Below are 24,694 nucleotides of genomic sequence, written 5' to 3'. Positions count from 1 at the left end.
ATTTTGGTGATGCTCATAATGGGCCATAGGGGTGTGTCCTTCTCGTGAACTTTTGGAAAGCGTAAAATAAATGTGATCGAGGTGACCAAGAGAGATTTATTAATAAGATCCTGTTCCAATTGAGCAGCTCCTATGTGTTCCTGATTATTCTGGCTGTTGGGTCCACTGATAACTTTCGGTGCAATTATCAAAGTTAGCAATCAAGATTTATTTCTCTTGCTCTATAGCATGAAATGTTTTGTGAACTTGATGATATTATGATATCTGAAAGAGTCACATTCACCTACAGGCTAGCAGTGCAGCAGTTTAAACTGTTCAGACAACACTGACATTATGTAGCAGTTATGACAAAACATTGTCACTCAATGTCATGACTGCATAGCAGCTGAGGGTACCATTATGAAGAATTATTGTAAATTTAATATCTTGTGCATATAAATAAAATTTTGCAAGAAATTACAAGAAGTATGTAGGTCAGACTGTTTGTACCAGTTTTTCATGCTGGAATAATTAACATCGAGCTACACAGCAATGTGATTTATTTTTTCAACAGTGAAATACAAATTTTAAAATGAAACATACAAAAAATTCTAAAATCTCAGAATACAGCTTCATTTAAATTAACAGAAAATAATGTTAAAGTGTTTACTGGTCATAAATGTTTTCTCTGTCATTTGCATAGATATCCCACTGAAGTATTAGTTTGCTGAGAAGTGCAGTTTTCCCATTATGGTGTGATTAATCCAGGCAAGCTGAAGCACGATGACAAACTATCACACAGGCAATTCCCCAAGTTTCTGTGAGAGCTTCATTAGTACAACTTATGTTGTTTCATGGTGTATTTGCAGATCACTCGTCGCATGCCAGCCAAATGTCTGACGTACAGTCCCCGCCAGGATACCTGCAACAAATAACATTTTTATTAGCTTGTGAACCTACAATATCAAGTGTAAGTGATATGACAACTAATGATCCCAAATGACATACTTCACAATACTATTCAAGGTATCACATAACCTATCAATAATCAATTTCAAACCAGAAATACAATGAATGAGAAGGAATATTTAGACAGGCACTCTCCCAACAGCTGATTGGAAAGTTTTTAACTTAGAAGATTCCAATGTCAAAATCCTACCAAATGTTGAAGCTGGTGCATGAAGATTTATTAGAGTATCTAGTAACCACACTGGATGGACTACTAAGTTCATGAAAATAGTTTACCAATATACCTGGTACTATCAAGGTTACATGCAATACCAGGAAGTAGCTCACTAGCACAAATTTGATTGACATTGTGGGAGAGTGCATTCCCTCTGACCCTGCATACTTAGCAGTGATTAGCACACTTGACTTACATTTGGGAGGACGACAGTTCAAATTCCCATCTGGGCATCCAGATTTTAGGTTTTCTGTGATTTCCCTAATTCACTCCAGGCAAATGCTGGGATGTTTCCTTTGAAATGGGCCCTTCTGTAACACTAGCATCTGCTCTGTCTCTTTCTGTATAAGGACCACCTTCATGAGTGACTCAAAGGCTCTTTACCTGTCTGCCTTTTGTATATGCCAGACATCAGAGTCATGTGTGACGCTCGTATGCGACATTTAGTTCTAATCTTCCTTTTTCTTAGCAGCAAAATATGGTCTCAATGTGCCACTAATCACAGCTTGTTTCAGTACAGTTAATGTACACAATAAGTGTAGTGTAGTGTAGTGTAGTGTGTGTGTGTGTGTGTGTGTGTGTGTGTGTGTGTGTGTGTGTGTGTGTGTGGAGGGGGGGGGGGGATTAGACTGTATCTAATATTACATTGAAGGTGCAGTGTCCTCCAGAAGACACAGGGACAGCCTACATAGAAGAGACCCGAGTTGCCTGCAACTTGGGGGCTACTGAGTTATGACAAGCTGCCTAGAGAAAGTGACAAGACCTACTTTATACTTCCAACTTATGTCATGCAAATAGTTCTAAGGTGGACATCCATCTGTCAAATGCACTTATAAGTCAACACCTGGTTCCACTCTGACTGTATAGGCACAGCACCATAGGAAAACTATCGGACTACAGTTGCACCTAAGAACAGTCAAACTGGACATTCTGCAAGTTACGTTAGCCATCATTCACTGAATTCAGGACTCTCCAAGTGTTCAAAACCAGGTCAGTATAAGTCAACACTGAACTATTACCATGGGGCTCCTTCATACTACTGTTGTGTATCAGAATGACATTCCAAGTGGATGATAAAATTTTTATGGTTTCTCTGGGCAGTGCCAGAGCAGTATCTATATTGGAATGAAAACTCCACAGAACGTTCGATATTGATTGCAGACAGCATGAACACTCCATTGAGCCGAATTGCCACACACCACCTGAGTTGAAGAACCTAGATGATGAGGCAGCAAAGTGACCTCGAAGACAAGGGAGCATAATGTCATCCTACTGAACATGCACAGTTGGAGAACCTAGATGATGAGGCAGCAAAGTGACCTCAAAGACAAGGGAGCATAATGTCATCCTACTGAACATGCACAGTGGAGTAACAATGCCGTTTCATATGCAGCAATGGCTTTCTCACATGGACACTATAGAAATAACTAAAAGGAAACACTGAAGAGCAGATTTGGGCACTGTGGCATGGTATAGAACAGTGACAGGTTACGGAAACTGGGGCACATTTGATCACTCTTGGCACATGGTAACATCATCGGTGTAGGCTGACCGGTACAAATACTGCGACTTCCACAGCTTAGTTTTATATGTGCCATGCCAAGTACATTTTGTGAATACAGCCAGGGCTACCTACCCACCAAATCAGGGATGTTTTACTGCTGACAGTTTGGGATTAGGTGCATTTGATGAAGCACATGTTCTATCATGTGCCTGCAGGAAATGCCAGGCCATCTGAAATTTCCAGAACCAACCTTCACAGTAATTTCCAGATTGCAGAAAGCTAAGTTTAGCATTGCAAATAAATGGACAAGAGAGTGGAATTTTCAAAGTCACCTACAACTTTTAACTCTGGGTTTGGTGAGCTCACTGAATGAATACTCAACTCAATCATTTTTTTGCAGAACACAGAATTTGCGAAGTCATCTTGAGTACTTGGGCTTTAAAGGAAGATACAGAGTGCAGGAATGATGAGGTATAGGCAATGTCACATATTGTTAAAGAAGTCCACAAAGGTGGTGGCCAGGCAGGATTACCAGCATATATTTAGGTAAGAAACATTCATACAGTTGATTCAGTCCATAACTTTGCTACTTAATTTAGGTATGTCATTTCTTATTTTGGTTTTACGTCTTTGGTATGAAACTGTCATCCTCAGTAACAAAAAAAAATTGTGTTAGGTGATTATATAACTCATCTTTTAGATGGAAAAGAATAAACAATGAGATTGAAGTACAAAAAATAGGCCTATTGATTTAAAAAGTTGATGAGAATGCCATAAATTTCAGTAAAACAGTTTGAACTCTTTCCCAAAGAAGAGTTACCATGAATCAAAACATTTTCATTGGGATTTAGGAGACTAGTATTTATCCAATACAATGAACTTTATCAATATTAATCTTTCTCCCTACAAAACAAAGTGTGAGGAGATGTGATGAACTTATGTTTGTTACCTAAACAAGACTGGCTCAATGAAGATGTCTAAGAATTACTCCCAAAACTCTTCAGTTAAACCTGAAGGTATTTTAGTCATTAATAGTCTGAATTTAGAAATGTTTTAGGTACATGAGAAGTGAATGTTGTAGAAAAAACATTTTACAAAGCTGTTACAAGAAAAGAGTTAATATTTGTCCAGGTTCTCTCTATTACAAGAAATCCTTTGATAGTATACATCATAACAAATACTGAAATTTTTAAAAAGGATAATTTTTATCAGAGATATTTATCCCTGTTGTAGAAATAATCTAGTTCTGAATCAAGGCAGTGTAGAAGACACTAAATGATGAACAACTTCGTAACCATAGGAAAAGCTGTCTCACAATCTACAATCCCTACACTACAACTTCAAATTGAGAACAGTGATACCTTCCTCATTCAATCTGTTGATGTGTGTTGTTATATATGTGCAATTTCGTAAGAGGAAAATATAATTTGGCTTTGACCCTGTTCAACTGAAATGTCAAAGATAGTCACCATTTCACTTGTCTTATATTTGCTGGTCATTTCTTGTATGGCAGTTATAACACTTGTCTTCTACGATTGCTGCTTGACAGTTAGGGAATTCAATGTTTTTCAATCTCTTTTGCATACTCTTAGTCTTTTCCTGTTCCTGCTATTTTTTTCTCCCCCTGCAGATCCTTTCAGTCCCAAGTTAACTATTCCTAAATCAACACTACCAGGTATCTTTTGTATACACCAACATTTTTTGCCTGCACTTCTGTTAAATGTGTATATTCATGGTAGTGATTTCAGTCTGTTATAGAATTCTCAAGTGACACTCACTGCAAATGTGATAACACAATCATGTCTCTTGAAGAGGACACGATGCTCATGTCATTGGTATTTACATACTCTATATGCATAATAAGACAGGAGTCTTAATCATTTACATGAAGAACTTAGCAGTTATGGAGTGCAAGCAGTGTCATTCATGGTGTCTTGTGTTTTGTGGTGACTCATGCTCAACTGCTCTGGACTGTAGCATTGACTGAGCACCATTTGCTCACATTCGTTCAGTCACTCAATCTCTATGGCAGAGTTCGTGTATGGTATCATCCCACATTCTATTCCTCATTATTTGGAAATATGTTCCTAAGTTCAGTATTTTGTATATCTGCTGCCGTTCCTTAGTCCTGACTTGTGATTATCAACTTTGTGTATGAGGGTCATCTTCATGAATGAATCAAAGGCTCTTTACCTGTCTACATTATGTATATGTCACACGTCATAGCCATGTATGGGGCGTGGATGAATAAATGATCTGAATTGCTTAAAAAAGAGAAAATTGCCTGCTCAAACCAAAATGTAAAAATCAATTTCATTGACTGTGGCTCTTATAGTCAAACATTTATATGTTTCATATGACATAGTTTAACATTCTGTTCATGAATACATGCATTTAAAACTAACTTGCACACAGTTATTCGAAAATAACCTTTTCTAGTTTGCACACACATGTACTTCAATTACTAGCAAATTGAAATCTTCTTCAGTGATTCTAATTTAAAATCTGTCACTGAAAATTATTTACCTTTTATCTCAACCTGCCTACTTCCAGTGCCTTATGGTGCATGGTGAAAGGTAATCATTATCTTTATTATTTGTGTTTGTTCTTAACTCTTTCATGCATGTGACACATACGGCTCTAATGAAGATTATTTTCTCAAATCTCTTCGCTTTTAACTTTGTAGCCCTTTGTATATAAGGGAACAGTACTACTCTTCTAAGATCCCCTATAAGTACAATTTTGAGAACACTTTGCTGAAATTTTTGAAATATGACATAGGTTATTACAGTTACAGTCAGCACAGTAACTAATTTAACATGATTGTAATGTTCTCATGCAGACCAGACAGGGCAGGCATCAAATTCTTCACAGTTTTTCTTCGAAACTTTGCATTTCTTCTGCTATTTCACTCTGATAAAAATTTTGATCAATGTCTACTGTGGAGAAGACATGCCTCCCCCAGGAAGACACCCTATTGCTGCCATTTCCAGTACATTTTATGTGATGATTTCATATTATTTTGATGTCAAAGTGGAGTACTGCAAGAAATTATCATACATTGAAACCATCTGCAAAATATTTAGTTGGAAGTGATACCCTAAACATGATATCATTAGTTTCTTACCTGCAGTTATTTATAGCTTTGCTTCTCGGGACACTATTTCAAGACACATTCTAGTCGATGCAGTTGCTAACCAATACACAGCATGTGTGTTGCCTCTGCTGTTAATCATAAGATATGTGAACAGACCCCCAAGAAGGCCATTGAACATTGTTAGATATGTCTGTCAAACTAGCACAACAATAGTATAATGAGCACCAACAAATGTTTCTCAAAACTTCTATGGAGTGAGATTTCTGATTGTAAATCTAAAATGCTATGATGTGCCACATTAAAACTGCATTTGCTATTAAATGATCACAATACACCTTCCACATAAAAATGTTACATATTTTGCATGTGAAAGCCACTTATAAATTGTATTGTAAGAAAGCACAGAAAAAATAGTTTCAAGAGCATCCGCTAACCAAATAGCAGTTGAGGGAAACAATACATACAATATCTGATGATCATGCACTTCCACATAAGCATGCAGCCTCTTGTCAATAGTTTCTAGAGGCCCCATTGAATTCACTCTTTCCATGAAAACTAAACGTAATGACATGGTAAATGAAATCTCTATAAAGGTCTGTGACCATACTATCAGTGCACCAAATCACACAATTTTCATTTGCTGTATCAAGGAGTTTCTGGTTCCCTCCACTAAGAGGTATGCAGAGTTTAGATGGCTTTATCTATATCCAGTTAACACCCTTTAAGTCTGTCTGCTATTGATCTGCTCTGGTTGTTTTCTTGCACTTCACATGTGAAACCCAGCATTCAATGAAATTGATGTAAAAGAGTGTCTGGAGATAAGGATTTGACCAGTGTACAAGACTTTGCTATCAAAACTCTTAAGAGTTTAGGCTGACTTAAACGAACACCCTGCATGAGACCAAATTACCTAACAGTGTGCTATCTTCTTTGGATATTTCAATTCTCATGTTTAGAATCAGAAACAAATCACTGCCTGTGCTATATGGTTGAATATCACAGGTCATTTAAGATTCCATGAATTCAGATTTCAGTACAAGCCATTTAATTTTACTCATTCATTTTAAATTCTGAAAGGAAAATAGCAATTCTCTTACAACTGTAGATGCAGCATGGTTTTGTTTATGCAGATGGTTGTGATCTATTATTATTATTATTATTATTATTATTATTATTATTATTATTATTATTATTATTATTATTATTATTGTAGCAGCAACTGCTAGGGTATGGTGAGGGTCAGTTCACAAATAACATGCATCAAGGACTACAAGCATTTAGTTTTCTAAATATACTTCAGAAACTCCAGTGGTCTGTTACATTATTGTATCAAACCTGATACAAGATACCATGTAAATTTGCTAACAAAAAATCTGTCAACCACAGTTCTGTCCGATTCGATGCACAGAGGTAAGTAGCGAGGAGGGAAGGAATGAACGAAGGAAGAGAAAATAGGGAAGAGGAGGGGAAGAGAATGCTCAGCATAAACTAAATATTTTTTATCTGAATGACACCACAAAAGTGGGAAAAAATGGGACAACAAGGAGCAAGAAGGGGTGCAGCCAGATCAGTGAAGAAGTGACGTTAAACAACTAAAAGGAAGATGGTTAAGCAAATAATATTTGAGGACAGAACATATAAAAAATGCTTCAATTCATGATGCTTTTACTGTTGTTACTGCCATTCATAAACTAAAAATTGTTGGAGGTGATAATATCCTTAAAAAAACCTCTTTTGGGGAGCTCCATTTTATAGGCACTAATTTTAGATTGTAGTATGGAGAAATTTAGGATGAACTGATGAACCAACACTCCTTATAGATGCCAGTCAATCTAATTTACAAAGAAGTTACTGTTCATTAAAGGCCCATGGTGACATTCCTATGTTAAGTGAACAGTGTACAAGAAGAAAATAGTTATATTTCATGAAGAGAGAAACAATATTGCAATATTGTTTGTATTTTTCTGTTTGCTACATTCTTGAACAATTATTAATTTTCCCAGCCCTTTAGTTTCCACTCACATAATGCATTTTTGGTTTATTTGTAATGTTAAACCTGTGTAAAATCATAAGCTTTTGATCTAGTCCTCAATTATCTTCATTAGAAACAATTGACTACTTGGCTGCTGTTATGGCAACCTCTTGAGCAGAACGAATGGCAAAAGACACCTTGAACCAGTTTATTCTGTACTGTATGTTCTGTTTTAAATGTGCTTGAAGCAAAAGTCTCAATCATGTGAATGAGTATGGGAAACAGTAAAGCCACACAGATGCTACTCTGAAGTCCATGTGGATGATGATTAGAATTGGAATCATGCTCCCAATATTCCAGTGAGCACAAGCAGATATTAACAGACAATGTCAGATTCTTTCACAAGATCAAAAACTTCTATTCCTATTTTTTCACACATTTTGGAAGTTTCCAATGAAAAGAAGATACCTGACAAACTCATATGGTGAAACAATTTTAGAATGGCTTCTAACTGCTACTGAAGAGGACAAATGTTCTACTTTTCTCATCCAAACACATTTCATCATATTTGTCACATCATTACTAGTTTCCTAATTTACTAAAATTTTAATTGAAGATTCACAGATTTGCTGAAATGTTGAGCAACAAAAGTAGCATATGAAGAATTTATTTGTTGCAAAAATAGGCAGAAGCCAATCTCATAAAATATTCTTCAAACATTTATCTTTTGTGAGAGAACCAAATATTAAGGAATGATTATTAAATAGAGAAGTATGTAATTATAAAAAACTGAAGACCATCAGTGAAAGAAAGAAGTCCTCACCAAGAAAGAGACATACCTGATAAAATCTCACTCTTTCAGTTTTTAAATTTCCATTCAAGATAGTTCTGTAGAAGGTTACTTTGTTTGCTTTTCAATAATTGTGACTAATGATGTTCACTAATCTTCAGTACTCTTAGCTCCTGAAGAACAACTCAAAAGTTTAATAATGGTTCAAATCGCTCTGAGCACTATGAGACTTAACATCTGAGGTCATCAGTCCCCTAGAACATAGAGCTACTTAAACCTAACTAAGGACATCACACACACATCCATACCCAAGGCAGAATTCGAACCTGTGACTGTAGCGGCAGTGCAGTTCCAGACTGAAGTGCCTGTAACCACTCAGCCACAATGACCGGCAGAAGTTTAATAACTGAACATATTATTCAATAATGCATAACTGTCTTGTAACTACCTCATGTTAAATAGTGATTTAACTTATACCACACGTGTTCACTCTATAGCAAAATTTTCAAGCCCTATCTTTCCCACATCTGTGACTGTTGTTAACAACATTGACAGTATTCATTACATATTAACATTGTTTTATAGCAATTTTGAGATCACAGTACTCACCGAATCTCATGTGCACTGACGGGTCCACCTGTTTCGTCTCTGAACTCCACAAGGAAGTCTTTATCCAGAGTGAGCCCCCCTTTCTCTGTGTTTACATGTAGTTTCAGCATGTATGAACCATGTCTACAAAAGAAATGGAAAATGTATGAAACTTGGTATACTTATACCATTAGTAACATTGTTTATAATTCTCTTCATGTGTTATATGGCAATATAACACTTACACATGTGAGATTGTCAGTGTAATAAGGAAAAAGAGACTGAATTTATACATACTTGACCATATCAGGATAGAACTGCCAGTCCCAAGCACTGTGTAAAGATGAGGTGACGTATAACCTTTTTCCATCCAAACTAAGTTGCAGCATTTGTGGTGAACCATACAGTCTTTTTCCTTTTACAAACAATGGATCAGGCTGTTCCTAGTTGCAAGAAAAGTATTGAAATAGACTTGTAATCACACATAATACACATACTGTGAATTTATTGAATTGTTTTGCAATATAGGAAAAATTATCCATTATTAATTTATAAATAAACTATACTAGTGAACACAAAGTATTTCAGATCATATGCACGAGGAATATTCACTTTTCTATTAAGAGCACCAGCTGCCATCACCAATGAGCCCAAAAAATTTAAAGTTATGCTACAGATTGTTCCATACTTGAGTAATAAAGAAGAACAAGTTTGCAAATTTCCAAGAAGTAACACACTTCACTTATGTATTGTGAATAAACTTGGCTGAAAGACTGAACAGACTCGTATGTAGCCCTATGAATCTCAGCAATATGAAAACAAATATAATTTTAAAATTTTTCACAAAAGCAGCCTTTGTTATCAGAATGAGCAACGAATACTAGAAGACATTGGCCAAAAGTAAACCTTCAGTCAGTTTTTGGGGGCTGGTTTTTCTTCTGAATAAAATTTTAGAATATTTCACAAAACAAACTTTTATCATAATAGTAAGCAATGAATACAATAAGAAACTGGCAAAACGTAAACAATAATTTGTTTTAAGGAGAGAGTTTACTTTGGAACCACTAGGACTTAGAGTTTCCAATCCCCCATCATTCCATGTGACACATTTGAAACCAAATTCACATTTTTCCTACACAGTCCCACATCTCTATACTTTATGAACTTTTAATGCCTAAAACAAATTATAGTCCTAAAAAAACAAGCTAAAGTGGGCTTAAAATATAATAAATTTGATATCAAAACTACATGCTGTCCTTGTGGTTCCATTTCAAAACCTCTCATAAAAACAGCAGTGCAGTCTGAAATTTACATTACTATGACATTGTATATTGACTTTGTAAATGGACATCCTCCTCTAACACTACTTTTCCTTAACAATAGTAGTCAATACCAGTAATATGTTTTGAATTTTGGACAGGTCAATATTATCTCAGCAGTTTTACTGAAAAGTTTCATATAATTTATACACAATGTGATATATTTCAAGCTAAAATTTATGAACAGGAATTACTTTATTTTCATTGTTACAATCGATATGTACTTGCTCTGAATGTACAGTTTATTTGGAAACATTTGAAATTAGGAATTATTTGGCATACTTGAAATTTTTATTATTGATTACACAATGTAGTATTGTTTATTATGTTTATTTCTTGATTCATTTATGAAACAATAATTTAAACTAATATAAATTCATTTGTCAAGAAAATTTGTAAACCCTTTGGAATATTGTTATTATTGCACAGTGAAATAGTAGTAAGAATGCCTGTGATGTGATTGGACATGTTTTTGTATTTTGGGTGAACAATTTAATTTCAGCTTTGTCAATGTGAAAATTCAAAAGACTGTGTGCTATCAAAAATTTGACAAAATAAATAAATGTAATAACAAAAATTCTACAGTGACAATCTTCAAAATTATTTAGATCATTTGAACCATGAGAACCTAAAATGTGAGAATTTCAGCTTCAAGAATGAGACCCCTAGACAAGAAAAACTGAAGCCATCTCTAAAAGAAAAGATAAGTAAACTGAAAAGTTTACTGTAATCTTACTCCTGTCAAATCTTCAGATGAGACTTTGCTCATTGGTGAGCAGTAGCAGCAACTAGGAAGGAGAGTGTAATAACAGCTTTGAATGTCAATGATATCCTCAGTACGGACACTTTAACAAAAGCCACACATCACTATCTCCGACAATCACATAGCATAATCTCTGCATCGACTATTACTTTGAATGCTGTAAATGACTGCTACAATGCATTATATTCATAGAAGTATCTCAGTGTACCACTATGTCTCTGTCTTGCAACAGAATTAGTGTTGCATGCTAAAGGCACTGGTAGGTATTTAAAAAAAAAAAATTAATAAAAATGGTAGTTTCGGGCAGAAACCACTTGTACTCCAAGGGTTTATTCAAATAATTATTGTGGCTGTATACTATAGAAAGATGTCCAAAAGGGTTGTGGTGAAGACAATAACAACATAAATAATGAGTAGTGTGGAAAATATTTCCATAGAGATGGGTTTGAATCAACAGCAGTAACAATAAAGATAGGCCAGCTGAGGTTAATAATATTTGACCATTATAAGTAATTGGACAGTGATGATGAATTCTGTCATTAGAATTTTAAAATCTCCCGAACCATGGACCTTGCCGTTGGTGGGGAGGCTTTCGTGCCTCAGTGACACAGATAGCCGTACCGTTGAGAGGCCAGACAAATGTGTGGTTCCTGAAGAGGGGCAGCAGCCTTTTCAGTAGTTGCGAGGGCAACAGTCTGGATGACTGACTGATCTGGCCTTGTAACAATAACCAAAACGGCCTTGCTGTGCTGGTACTGCGAACGGCTGAAAGCAAGGGGAAACTACGGCCATAATTTTTCCTGAGGGCATGCAGCTTTACTGTATGATTAAATGATGATGGGCTTCCTCTTGGGTAAAATATTCCGGAGGTAAAATAGTCTCCCATTCGGATCTCCGGGCGGGGACTACTCAGGAGGACGTCGTTATCAGTAGAAAGAAAACTGGCATTCTACGGATCGGAGCGTGGAATGTCAGATCCCTTAATCGGGCAGGTAGGTTAGAAAATTTAAAAAGGGAAATGGACAGGTTAAAGTTAGATATAGTGGGAATTAGTGAAGTCCGGTGGCAGGAGGAACAAGACCTCTGGTCAGGTGACTACAGGGTTATAAACACAAAATCAAATAGGGGTAATGCTGGAGTAGGTTTAATAATGACTAGGAAAATAGGAATGTGGGTAAGCTACTACAAACAGCATAGTGAAAGCATTATTGTGGCCAAGATAGATATGAAGCCCACACCTACTACAGTAGTACAAGTTTATATGCCAACTAGCTCTGCAGATGACGAAGAAATTTAAGAAATGTATGATGAAATAAAAGAAATTATTCAGATAGTGATGAGAGATGAAAATTTAATAGTCATGGGTGACTGGAATTCGAGTGTAGGAAAAGGGAGAAAAGGAAATGTAGTAGGTGAATATGGATTGGGGCTAAGAAATGAAAGAGGAAGCCGCCTGGTAGAATTTTGCACAGAGCACAACTTAATCATAGATAACACTTGGTTTAAGAATCATGAAAGAAGGTTGTATACATGGAAAAACCCTGGAGATACTAAAAGGTATCAGATAGATTATATAATGGTAAGGCAGAGATTTAGGAACCAGGTTTTAAATTTTAAGACATTTCCAGGGGCAGATGTGGACTCTGACCACATTCTATTGGTTATGACCTGTGGACTAAAACTGAAGAAACTGCAAAAAGGTGGGAATTTAAGGAGATGGGACCTGGATAAACTGAAAGAACCAGAGGTTGTACAGAGTTTCAGGGAGAGCATAAAGGAACAATTGTTAGGAATGGTGGAAATAAATACAGTAGAAGAAGAATGGGTAGCTTTGAGGGATGAGGTACTGAAGGCAGCAGAGGATAAAGTAGGTAAAAAAACGAGGGCTAGTAGAAATCCTTGAGTAACAGAAGAAATAATGAATTTAATTGATGAAAGGAGAAAATATAAAAATGCAGTAAATGAAACAGGCAAAAAGGAATACAGACGTCTCAAAAATGAGATCGACAGGAAGTGCAAAATGGCTAAGCAGGGTTGGCTAGAGGACAAATGTAAGGATGTAGAGGCTTATCTCACTAGGGGTAAGATAGATACTGCCTACAGGAAAATTAAAGAGACCTTTGGAGAGAAGAGAACCACTTGTATGAACATCAAGAGCTCAGATGGCAATCCAGTTCTAAGCAAAGAAGGGAAAGCAGAAAGGTGGAAGGAGTATATAGAGGGTCTATACAAGGACGATGTACTTGAGGAAAATATTATGGAAACGGAAGAGGATGTAGATGAAGATGAAATGGGAGATACGATACTGCATGAAGAGTTTGACAGAGCACTGAAAGACCTGAGTCGAAACAAGGCCCCGGGAGTAGACAACATTCCATTAGAACTACTGACGGCCTTGGGAGAGCCAGTCCTGACAAAACTCTACCATCTGGTGAGCAAGATGTATGAAACAGGTGAAATACCCTCAGACTTCAAGAAGAATATAATAATTCCAATCTCAAAGAAAGCAGGTGTTGACAGATGTGAAAATTACCGAACAATAAGTTTAATAAGCCATAGCTGCAAAATACTAACACGAATTCTTTACAGACGAATGGAAAAACTAGTAGAAGCCGACCCTGGGGGAAGATCATTTTGGATTCCATAGAAATACTGGAACACATGAGGCAATACTGACCTTATGACTTATCTTAGAAGAAAGATTAAGGAAAGGCAAACCTACGTTTCTAGCATTTGTAGACTTAGAGAAAGCTTTTGACAATGTTGACTGGAATACTCTCTTTCAAATTCTAAAGGTGGCAGGGGTAAAATACAGGGAGCGAAAGGGTATTTACAATTTGTACAGAAACCAGATGGCAATTATAAGAGTCTAGGGGCATGAAAGGGAAGCAGTGGTTGGGAAGGGAGTAAGACATGGTTGTAGCCTCTCCCCGATGTTATTCAATCTGTATATTGAGCAAGCAGTGAAGGAAACAAAAGAAAATTTTGGAGTAGGTATTAAAATCCATGGAGAAGAAATAAAAACTTTGAGGTTCGCCGATGACATTGTCATTCTGTCAGAGACAGCAAGGGACTTGGAAGAGCAGTTGAACGGAATGGACAGTGTCTTGAAAGGAGGATATAAGATGAACATCAACAAAAGCAAAATGAGGATAATGGAATGTAGTCGAATTAAGTCGGGTGATGCTGAGGGAATTAGATTAGGAAATGAGACACTTAAAGTAGTATAGGAGTTTTGCTATTTGGGGAGCAAAAGAAATGATGATGGTCGAAGTAGAGAGGATATAAAATGTAGACTGGCAATGGCAAGGAAAGTGTTTCTGAAGAAGAGAAATTTGTTAACATCGAATATAGATTTAAATGTCAGAAAGTCTTTTCTGAAAGTATTTGTATGGAGTGTAGCTATGTATGGAAGTGAAACATGGACGATAAATAGTTTGGACAAGAAGAGAATAGAAGCTTTCGAAATGTGGTGCTGCAGAAAAATGCTGAAGATTAGATGGGTAGATCACGTAAGTAATGAGGAAGTATTGAATAGGATTGGGGAGAAGAGAAGTTTGTGGCACAACTTGACAAGAAGAAGGGATCGGTTGGTAGGACATGTTCTGAGGCATCAAGGGATCACCAATTTAATATTGGAGGGCAGTGTGGGGGGTAAAAATCGTAGAGAGAGACCAAGAGATGAATATACTAAGCAGATTCAGAAGGATGTAGGTTGCAAAAGGGACTGGGAGATGAAGCAACTTGCACAGGATAGAGTAGCATGGAGAGCTGCATCAAACCAGTCTCAGGACTGAAGACCACAACAACAACAACAACAACAACAACAACAACAACAACTGGGTGGGAAAAAAACTATAAAATTAGGAGACCTGATTATAAGCTTTTTAAGCTAAAATATAAATTACATTAGGTATTCTGTCTTGTTATTATGTTGTCACCAACAAATATAACACGTACCTCACAGATTTACATTGACCATGTTACATATTTAAAGAAAGAAATTAGAGTTAGAACTATTGAAAACCATCTCTCTAATCATACACCTCCACTCATCCAGATTAATACAGATCATAGAACAATGTCACATGGTGACTTACTTGTAAAAGAACAATTGACCATAATGAAAGCAAGAAAGTCCCTTCACACAAATTGGTAGCAGGTATATGAAACATTTAATAGCAATGAAAAGTTTACGCATTTGTTTGAAATATTGGGCCAGAATTTGAATCAGACATGTAAAATGGTAAAAATTTTAAGAGAATCAGAAAATTCAAAGTTTTTTAAAATGCTTACGAACATGGTTAAGTTAAATGAAAACATGAAGGAGCTATGCATTCTATACAGAGGGAAAAAACTGCAGTGCTTTCTAACAAAGTACAGAACTTGTAGAAAATTATACAGGAGAAGCACCAGTGAATCCAAAAGCACAGTCTTAGGCTGATTGGATAAGCATCTGAAGATAACAAGAGAGCATGAAAACTAATAAGTTCCATTTCAAATGTTATGTGCTTCATGTGGATAGTAAACTATTTTAGAACGAAATCCAGTAATGTCATAGTAGTGTGTACATAAGTAAGTAGTTGATGGGCCCATACACAATGGCAAGGGGCAGTGTACAACATGGCATACTAGCCTATAACGTCCCTCAGGTGCATCTGTTACATGCACTTTGTGGTACAAATAGAAACTTTAGCACAAATTTTTGTGACAGCTAAGGTATGATGAGTGTCGTCGTCGTCATCATCATCATCATCATCATCATCATCATCATCATCATCATCATCATCATCATGATTTCCTTCCAGCGAGACGGTTAGGAACTTTGTGAACAATATGCCTCCATTGGTTTCTGTCCTGGTATAGCTTTTCCATCTCCACTACATCCCATGTTACTCCTCTCCTCTTGATATCTTCCTTAACCTGGTCTGTCCATTTATTTCTAGGCCACTCAATTGGTCTTCTTCCTGGTACCTCCATCTCCAAATACTGGCGCGGAGTTCGAGTCGCTTCACATGACCGAACCTCTTCAATCTCAAAGCACCCATTCTTTCCTCTGTAGTCAATGTCACCTGCAGGTCTCTCCTTACATAATCATTCCTGACTCCGTCTCTCCTAGATTTTTGTAGAGCTGACCTAAGGAACTTCATTTCACATGCTTGTATTTGACTGTTTTCTCTCTTTATTATGACACAGGCCTTTAGACTATACATCATGATTGGCAGGAGATAAGTTTTAAACATGGTCTGTTTGGCTCTTTGAGGGACTTCCTTGTCCCAAATTAGATTTTGTACTTGTGGAAGAAGCTAGATCCTTCTGTTATTCTATTTAAGACATCTAGTTTGGAACTTCCATAGCATGATAAGATGCTACCCAGATAACTGAAGCTTTTCACACATTCAACCTTCTCCCCCTCTAGTACGATGTGACAAGGTGTGGGTGTCCTGCTCATTTTCATTGTCACTGTCTTGTTCCTACTCACAGTTAACTTGATTTTTTTAAATTTTGTGTTCCAGTAATCTAGTCTCCTCTGAACCTCCTTTTCTGTCTCTCCCCAATGGGAATGTAATCAACAAACAAAAGTGTTGAGATCTTCATTTTATTCTTCCCTCATTTCTTTCATGATCATGTCCATAAGCGTAATGAAGAGTAAAGGGGAGAGCAAACTGCCTTGCTAAATACCTCTCTCTGTCTTAAACCATTTTGATCTTCCACCTCCTACTTGTACACTGCTCTCACAACCATTGTACAGCATCTGGACTTCTTTAATTAATGAATCAGGAATATTGTTTTCTCAAGCATTCCCATATTTTATACCTTGGTACACTGTCATATGCTTTTTCCAAATCCACAAACACCATTATCAAGTTCTTTTTCTTTTCGCAGTATTTCTCCATTAACTGACGGAGATAGAAAATGAGATCTACTCTTCCCCTGTTACTTCTGAACCCATGCTGTTGTTCCTCTAATTGGTGTTCTAGAATTGTGTGCAATCTTTTTTCTATGACCTTTTCCATTATCTTAAGGCAGTGTGAGAACAGTGTGATTCCTCGGTAGTTGGTGCATTTCTTTCTACTACCTTTCTTGAACAATGGTATTATAATCCCTTTTTTCCATTCATCCGGCACTTTGTTTTCTTTCCATACCATCGCCAGCACCCAGTGTAACCATCATATTCTGTGGATTCCTGCAGCTTTAATCATATCCACTGTCAGCTCATCTACTCCAGCCGCCTTCCCACTTTTCATCTGTTCCAGGGAATTATCGGTTTCTAACCAAGACATTGCATCATGCTCTTCCTCTAATTCAGTGACTTCAGTGTCACTTTCTTGTGTACCTTCCCCATTCAGTAAGATTTCAAAATAATTCTTCATCTCTTCTCTGGTACCTTCCATGTCACTGATAATATCACCATCCTCTGTTTCAATCACTTTTATGTCTTCTCTGTCAGATCTTTTACTTTTCAATAACCCATATAACAGTTTTTAGCTCCCTTTGCTAGCCTGCTCTAGTTTCTGGTTGAATATTCCCAGCTCCTCTCTCTCTCTCTCTCTCTCTCTCTCTCTCTCTCTCTCTCTCTCTCTCTCTCTATCTCTCTCTCTATCTCTATCTCTCTCTATCTCTCTCTATCTCTCTCTATCTCTCTCTATCTCTCTCTATCTCTCTCTATCTCTATCTCTCTCTCTTTCCAAGCATTAATCCTGACTTGCGGGGTCTGCTGTTTTCCTACATCTCCTCCATTTCTCCTTGTCATTGACATCTTCTGGTCTTAAGCCAACAACATGCATGTCTCGCCTGATGTTGTTAGTCCATCTCTTTGACAGTCTTCCTGGTGGTCTTGTTCCTCCCGGGCTGATGTGGAGCGCTGTTTTTGGACCGAGTTGTCTTGCTTTCTCATGACATGGCTGTACCAGTGGAGACGGGCTTCCCTCACTTTGTGAGTGATCAGTGCGACACCAAACCTTTGCCGGACATCTGTATTTTTTACATGGTCTCATCATATCAGCCCCGTGGAGCATCGAAGCATCTTCATCTCCATGGTGTGTAACATTTGCTCCTGTTGTTTCGTCACAGAGCGACACTCAGTCTCATAAATTGTTGCTGGGTGTACCATTGTCTTATATAATTTTTCCTTTAGATACTGAGGCATCTTTTTATGTAGAGGACTCTAGTGACCTGTCTCCACTTGAGCCAAGCTGCATTCACCCTCATTCGAGTATCAATAGTTGTGTTGCACTCTGAGGTGCCTTAAAATGCATAGTCTTCTGCAGGTCTTCTTTGCCGATACTGATGGTGCCTCTGGTTTGGGAGCCACATTCTAGGTACTCCGTCTTCTGGACATTGAGGTGCAGTCCATTTTCTGCCAGTCTGTCCTTCCACAATTGAACTTGGTGCTGGAGTTCACGGCGAGCTTGGTTGGCAAGTATCACATCATCTGCATGAAGAAGGGTCCAGGGATGTGAAGTCTGTATGTCAGCTGTTGCTGTATCCATGCAAAAGATGAATAGCAATGGTGAAATGGCAGAACCCTGATGAACACCCACAGTGATATCAAAGGGCAAAAAAATTCCAGCAGGATCCCGAACAGCAATAGTGGAATTATGGTACAAAAGTTGCACCCAGCTTACATACTTGTCAGGGATGCCATGGTGGTGAAGAGCTTGCCAAATAAGATCATGTGGGATATGATTGAAAGCCTTTTCTAGGTCTGGAAATGCCATGTGTACACTCTTCTGTCTGCCTTTGTGTTTTTACGTCAAAAGGCATGTGGCATGGATAGCATCGATGGTGCTGCAACCCTTAACAAATCCACACTGGTTTGGTGTTGCAGAGACAATACTTCTGAATCTACTAGCAAGTACCCATTCAAAGATCTTTAAAGTATGACAGATGAGTAGAATAGGGTGATAAGTTGAGCAAATCGTTCATGTCTCCTTTTTCCTTCCAGATTGGAGCTGTTGTGCTAGTTGTCCATGCTTGTGGAAGTTGTTTTTCAGGAATTATTCGGTTGAAGAGTGAGGCAAGGAATTCTGAAGCAGGTTTTCTGAGCATTTTCCAGATTTCGGCTGGTAGGTCATTTGGGCCAGTTGCTCATTTGGGCCAGTTGCTTTTCCATTTTTCATCTTGATAATGGCAAGCATTAATTGAGGTGACAGGTCCTGAGGTAGGATCAGGACTAGTAATTGGTGGATGCGGAAACACTTTGTTGCTGATGTTATAAAATTAGCCTGTCCAACATTGGAAAATAGATTGTTTACCTTTTAGCAGTTTTGCATTGGCTCCCTTGATGTACATGATGTGCCCAATGTCCTGATTTGAATGGTGATGTGACTCAGCAAGACGGCAGATGTTGTTTTCTCCCGATTGTGTGTCAAGTTCTTCTCCTTTTTTCCACAATTCTCTTTGCTTGTAATTTCTTTTGTCAGTATTCCCTTTCCAGTGTTGTCACCTTGTGTTCATCTTTTGGTACCAGCCCCTGGTTCTGATTTATTTTTTCAAACACCATTTTTTCTTTGTCATATTACATTTTTTAATTGCATCTTTTACTCTATTTTTCCACCAACTGGATTCTTTGTCTTTCACTTTACCCTTTATTTTGCTGCGTATCAGCACAGAACTCTTAACTACTGATGTTTTAAACAGATTCCACTCTTCCTCTACACTACCCCTTTCAGTTTTTGGCAATTTTTGTGCTACTAGATTTTGGAAACTTTCCTTAGTTTCTTCTTCTTTCAACTTCCACTCTATAATTTTTGGCATTCTTTGTACAGCATTCAAACTTTTAATCTTATAATTTAGATCAGTCACTAGTAACCTGTGGTTGCTATCAAAGTGCTCACTTGGTATGACTAAGTCTCCCTTACTTTTCCTCCAATTAATTTGTCCATTAATATATAGTCTATAACTGTCTTAGATTTGCAATCCCAGCCATATCTAGTAATCTTATGATTATCTTGTTTCTTGAACAATGTATTCTTTACTAAAAGGTGATTCCTTATGCACAGATTTAGAATTTCTTCACTCTCAACATTTTGTCGTCCATATTCAAAAGGGTCCATCACCTCCTCATATCCATTTCTATCCATGCTAATCTGAGCATTCAGATCCCCAAATATCATAATGCTATCTTATCTTACTTGGTCTTCCAGTTCTTCAAGGAATTTTGTTTTTCTTCCTTTCTGCACCCTTACTGAGGTGCGTACACTTGGAGTATAGTAAAACTATTCTTTCCCATGTTCACTCTTGCTCTAATTATCCTTTCACCTACAAAGCTCACATCTTTAATTGTGTCAATGTCTCTGTGAAACACAAACCCCACTCCATTTTTGCCTCTTTATTGTGACCCTGCCAGTATAATTTGTACCCACCTCTCAGCAATTCAGAGATTTTTTCCTTCCACTTGGTCTCACTCTACCTAAGGATATGAATCTTTCTCCTCTCCATCATGTCTACAATCTCTTCAGTATTTCCTGTCAAGGCTATTATATTTAACGTTCCCACTCTCAACTTGTTTTTGTCTTTTTGTTGGGTTCAAGTTTTCTGTTCTTGTTTAGTGTATTTTCTAGCGTTCCTTGGTTTTTCTTCAGGCTGTGAAGAGCTGTCATTCGTTCCAGGGGAAAAGGAAGTGCTGTCTACATTAGGTATTTTGGTGAGTATATTTCCCCAGTTTAGTGTTCATGATGGGCAACATAATGCAAACTTGAGAAGTAAGAGGTGACAGAAACAATTTTCCAATCATGTAATTTTTTCTCGGGAGGTTGAGAAGCAGAAACTGTGGCACAGTGTAGAATTTACTCTAGATTTCCCAGTTACAAGGGCAAGCAATGGCTGGAGCAGATATCCTTATGGTAATTGGGGGATAGGAGATGGGTACACATATTGCTGCTATGTTTGTGTTGTTCTGGTAATTGCTAATGGATTCCATGTAACAGGGAATCTGCAATTTGATAAGGGCTGCATGATGAACTGGCAAAGAATAGATTGAGGACACTGCTTCAGCACAGTTCTATAAAGTTCCACATCCATCTTCACTGCAGAACAGTGTTCAAATCACCTCTGTATCTAGGAATCAGCACAATTTCCCATGAGCAGCATGAAAACCACAAAAAGTCATAATGTATATTGGCGGTTGATATACTTTCTGGGATGTGAGGTCGTGGTCCAAGAACTTTTCTGCTCCTTACGTTTCGTCCAGGACTGCGCTGGACTTCCTCAGAGGCGCTGCTCCACTGAGTCTTGCCGACTGACTGGTCGGGTGTCTGAGAGCGACTTATATATTGTGAGAAAGGGGGGCGTGGTTCAGGTGACACATGATGAGCAGTGATAATCCATAGCAAAGATAAGGTTGACTATCGATTACCACCTTGTCAAAGATAAAATTGTTAGCAATTTTGTAGAGCCACTGTCCATATATTGCTAAGTTTCATAGCCTCCTCTTTCTTATTAAAATTATCGTGATGTTTATAAATTTCAATAGCTTCTCTATATAGCCGTGGATAGTAATGTAACATTGTAGATAAAACTTCGGTATCCGAAAACTTCACTTGGTGGTTGCCTGGTTGAAGAGCATGTTCTGTTACAGCTGATTTTTCTATTTTTCCAAGTCGACAAAGACTTTTATGTTCTTTGGGTCATGTATTTACACTTATTTTGGTAGTACCAATATAAACTTTAGCACAGGTACATGGAATTTTATACACACCACATGTCGACAGGGGAGGGCATTTATCCTTCACAGATCGTAGTACTTGACTTATTTTTTTTGTTGGTTTGAAGACCGGTTTTATGTCATGTTTTCGTAAAATCTTACCGATCCGATCTGTTACTTTTTTAATAACAGGGAGAACTACTGTATTTTTCTGTCGTCGTGGTTCATTCTTATCTCTTGGTCTTCTGTTCCTTGGACGCAAAATTCTATTTATCTCTTTTTCTTGAGTAGCCATTTTTCTCAAAAGCCTGCTTCAGATGTTTCACTTCAGCATCCAAATGTTCAGGTGTACATATTCGTTCTGCTCGATCGACAAGACTTTTTATGACACTCCTTTTTTTGTTGTGGATGATTAGAATTTTTATGTAAATATCTGTCCGTATGTGTTGCCTTCCGAAAAACTTTCTATTCCAAGCTTCTATCAGACCGTCTCATAACTAAGACATCCAAGAAAGATATTCTGTTATCCTTTTCTATTTCCATGGTAAACTGTATTTTTGGGTGAATTTTATTTAGATAATCAAAGAAATCGTCCAAGGCCTTTCTACCATGGGACCAAACCACAAATGTGTCATCTACATATCGATACCAACGAGATGGTTGGTTATTAGCTTTGTCTAGGGCTGATTGTTCAAATTTCTCCATGTAAAGATTGGCAATCGCAGGGCCTAATGGATTACTCATTGCTACTGCATCAAGTTGTTCATAAAATTCATTATCCCACTGGAACTGACTTGATGTAAGACAATGTCTGAAAAGAACAGTCAAATCTTCTGGAAAAATATCCGCTATGAAAATCATAACTTCGTTAACAGGAATCATTGTGAATAACGACACAATGTCAAAACTTACAAGAATATCTTCAGGGGCCAGAGTTAGTCCTTCTAGTTTTTCAATAAAATGACAAGTCTTTTATATACGAGTCAGTTTTTCCAATAAATGGTTGTAAACAAGTTGTTAAATATCTTGCTATTTCATAAGTGGGAGAATTGATGGCACTGACTATGGGTCTTAAAGGAAAATCTATTTTATGAATTTTAGGTACACCATACAATCGAGGACACACAGCTTCACTTTTCAACAAAGTTCTTTTATCTTCTTTTCGGATAGAGGTAGATGACTTAATCAAGTGAAGTTTTTGGATACCGAAGTTTTATCTACAACGTTAAATTACTATCCACGGCTATATAGAGAAGCTATTGAAATTTATAAACATCACGATAATTTTAATAAGAAAGAGGAGGCTATGAAACTTAGCAATATATGGACAGTGGCTCTACAAAATTGCTAACAATTTTTATCTTTGACAAGGTGGTAATCGATAGTCAACCTTATCTTTGCTATGGATTATCACTGCTCATCATGTGTCACCTGAACCACGCCCCCCTTTCTCACAATATATAAGTCGCTCTCAGACACCCGACCAGTCAGTCGGCAAGACTCAGTGGAGCAGCGCTTCTGAGGAAGTCCAGCGCAGTCCTGGACGAAACGTAAGGAGCAGAAAAGTTCTTGGACCACGACCTCACATCCCAGAAAGTATATCAACAGCCATGTAATCCAGTCGTGAAAGCCTTCATTCTACAATAATGTATATTGTTTGCTAACATCACTGTATTCCCCATCAGGCTTAGCAATGTTAAACCTGTGGTGCAGTCATTGATAATCATTGCCAGAAACATGTGAGAAATCTGTATTGGATATAAAGCATGTATTGAGATTGCAGGAGGGGGCAAGTGTCCTTTCTTGCCCCCTCTCCCCTTTGTGGACACCTATGCATGTTTGTGAGGACCATGGTAAATAAGAAAGTTAACGTGAAAATATCAGCTTAGATTCTGTCGTGACTTCTGAAAATCAGTTTAAGCTAATAGGTACAATAACTACGCTACTTATTTTTACATCTGAATTTCTTTGCACTTGTTAGATAGTAATCCACCAAGTCTGCTAAGTTCCAAGTATGTAAAGCATATGTCATATTGTATGTAAATACAACAGTGAAATGAACCTGTAATCACTGAAAGGCAGTGCCAAATTTGAAAAAAAAAACATATGTACAATAAATAAAGGCTTATTAACTGACATAAATCCACTTGATTAATTTTTACCCTCCGAAATGCATCGTGGGAATATAAAAAAAATTGTGGCTGGTTACTGTTATTTGTCATTTCAATTGAATAGAGCTAAGTTAGTAGAATTTAATACAGAAAAAGATAGTTCCATCTATAGAAATAATATGCAATACATCATCAACAGCAGACTACTGGGGAAAAAACAGATGGATTATAGAAAACAGCCATGGATGACAAATTATAATAGTTTAATTGGACAGATAAAACCTCTATTGACCAAGCAGTGGCAGGAGAACACAAAAACAAAGGTATTTAAATCTGCAAGCTGTCAGAGCCAATGGCTCCTCCCTCTGGCAGAAAGGGTGAAAGGGAAGGATGAGAGGTAAAGGAAAAGGTGAGGTATAGGAAATTGGGAGAGTTTGGAAAAGTCATCCGGAAACGCTGGTCATGAGAAACTTACTGTTTACTAGACATATTGCAAGAACTGCATGCACTGTCACATGAAGAGAGTTGTGTGGCTTTTTTCCTCTTTTATACAGGCCCACTTTAGAAAAAACTGCATACAATTTTTTTCAGTAAGTAGATTCCAATCCCTTACTCCATTATGGAAACTATAAAATAGTATTGTGATTGCCCTAACCTTTTCATTGGACTCCTTCCAGTTCACATGAATTGTGTATTTCCTGGTTGTCAACCTGGTAGCCTGTTACAGATTGAAATGTATA

General features: G+C 37.4%; 1 protein-coding gene across 1 annotated transcript in view; it reads right to left on the bottom strand.

Moving 5' to 3' along the window:
• Window positions 1–522: 522 nt before the first annotated feature.
• LOC126354843 (methanethiol oxidase-like) overlaps window positions 523–24,694 on the bottom strand; it is a 161,045-nt gene continuing 136,873 nt past the window's right edge. The window contains exons 9-11 of the mRNA XM_050004822.1: window positions 9,411–9,556; window positions 9,135–9,257; window positions 523–901 (exon numbers count right to left, since the gene is read on the bottom strand). Of these exons, the coding sequence (XP_049860779.1) occupies window positions 850–901; window positions 9,135–9,257; window positions 9,411–9,556 (321 nt within the window). The 3' untranslated portion in view covers window positions 523–849. The remainder of the gene's footprint in view (window positions 902–9,134; window positions 9,258–9,410; window positions 9,557–24,694) is intronic.

The sequence above is a fragment of the Schistocerca gregaria genome, chromosome 3 (assembly GCF_023897955.1).
Source record: "Schistocerca gregaria isolate iqSchGreg1 chromosome 3, iqSchGreg1.2, whole genome shotgun sequence".
NCBI classification, from domain to species: domain Eukaryota; kingdom Metazoa; phylum Arthropoda; class Insecta; order Orthoptera; family Acrididae; genus Schistocerca; species Schistocerca gregaria.
The sequence above is the reverse complement of the archived record's forward strand: the minus strand, read 5'-3'. Positions and strand labels throughout refer to the sequence as shown.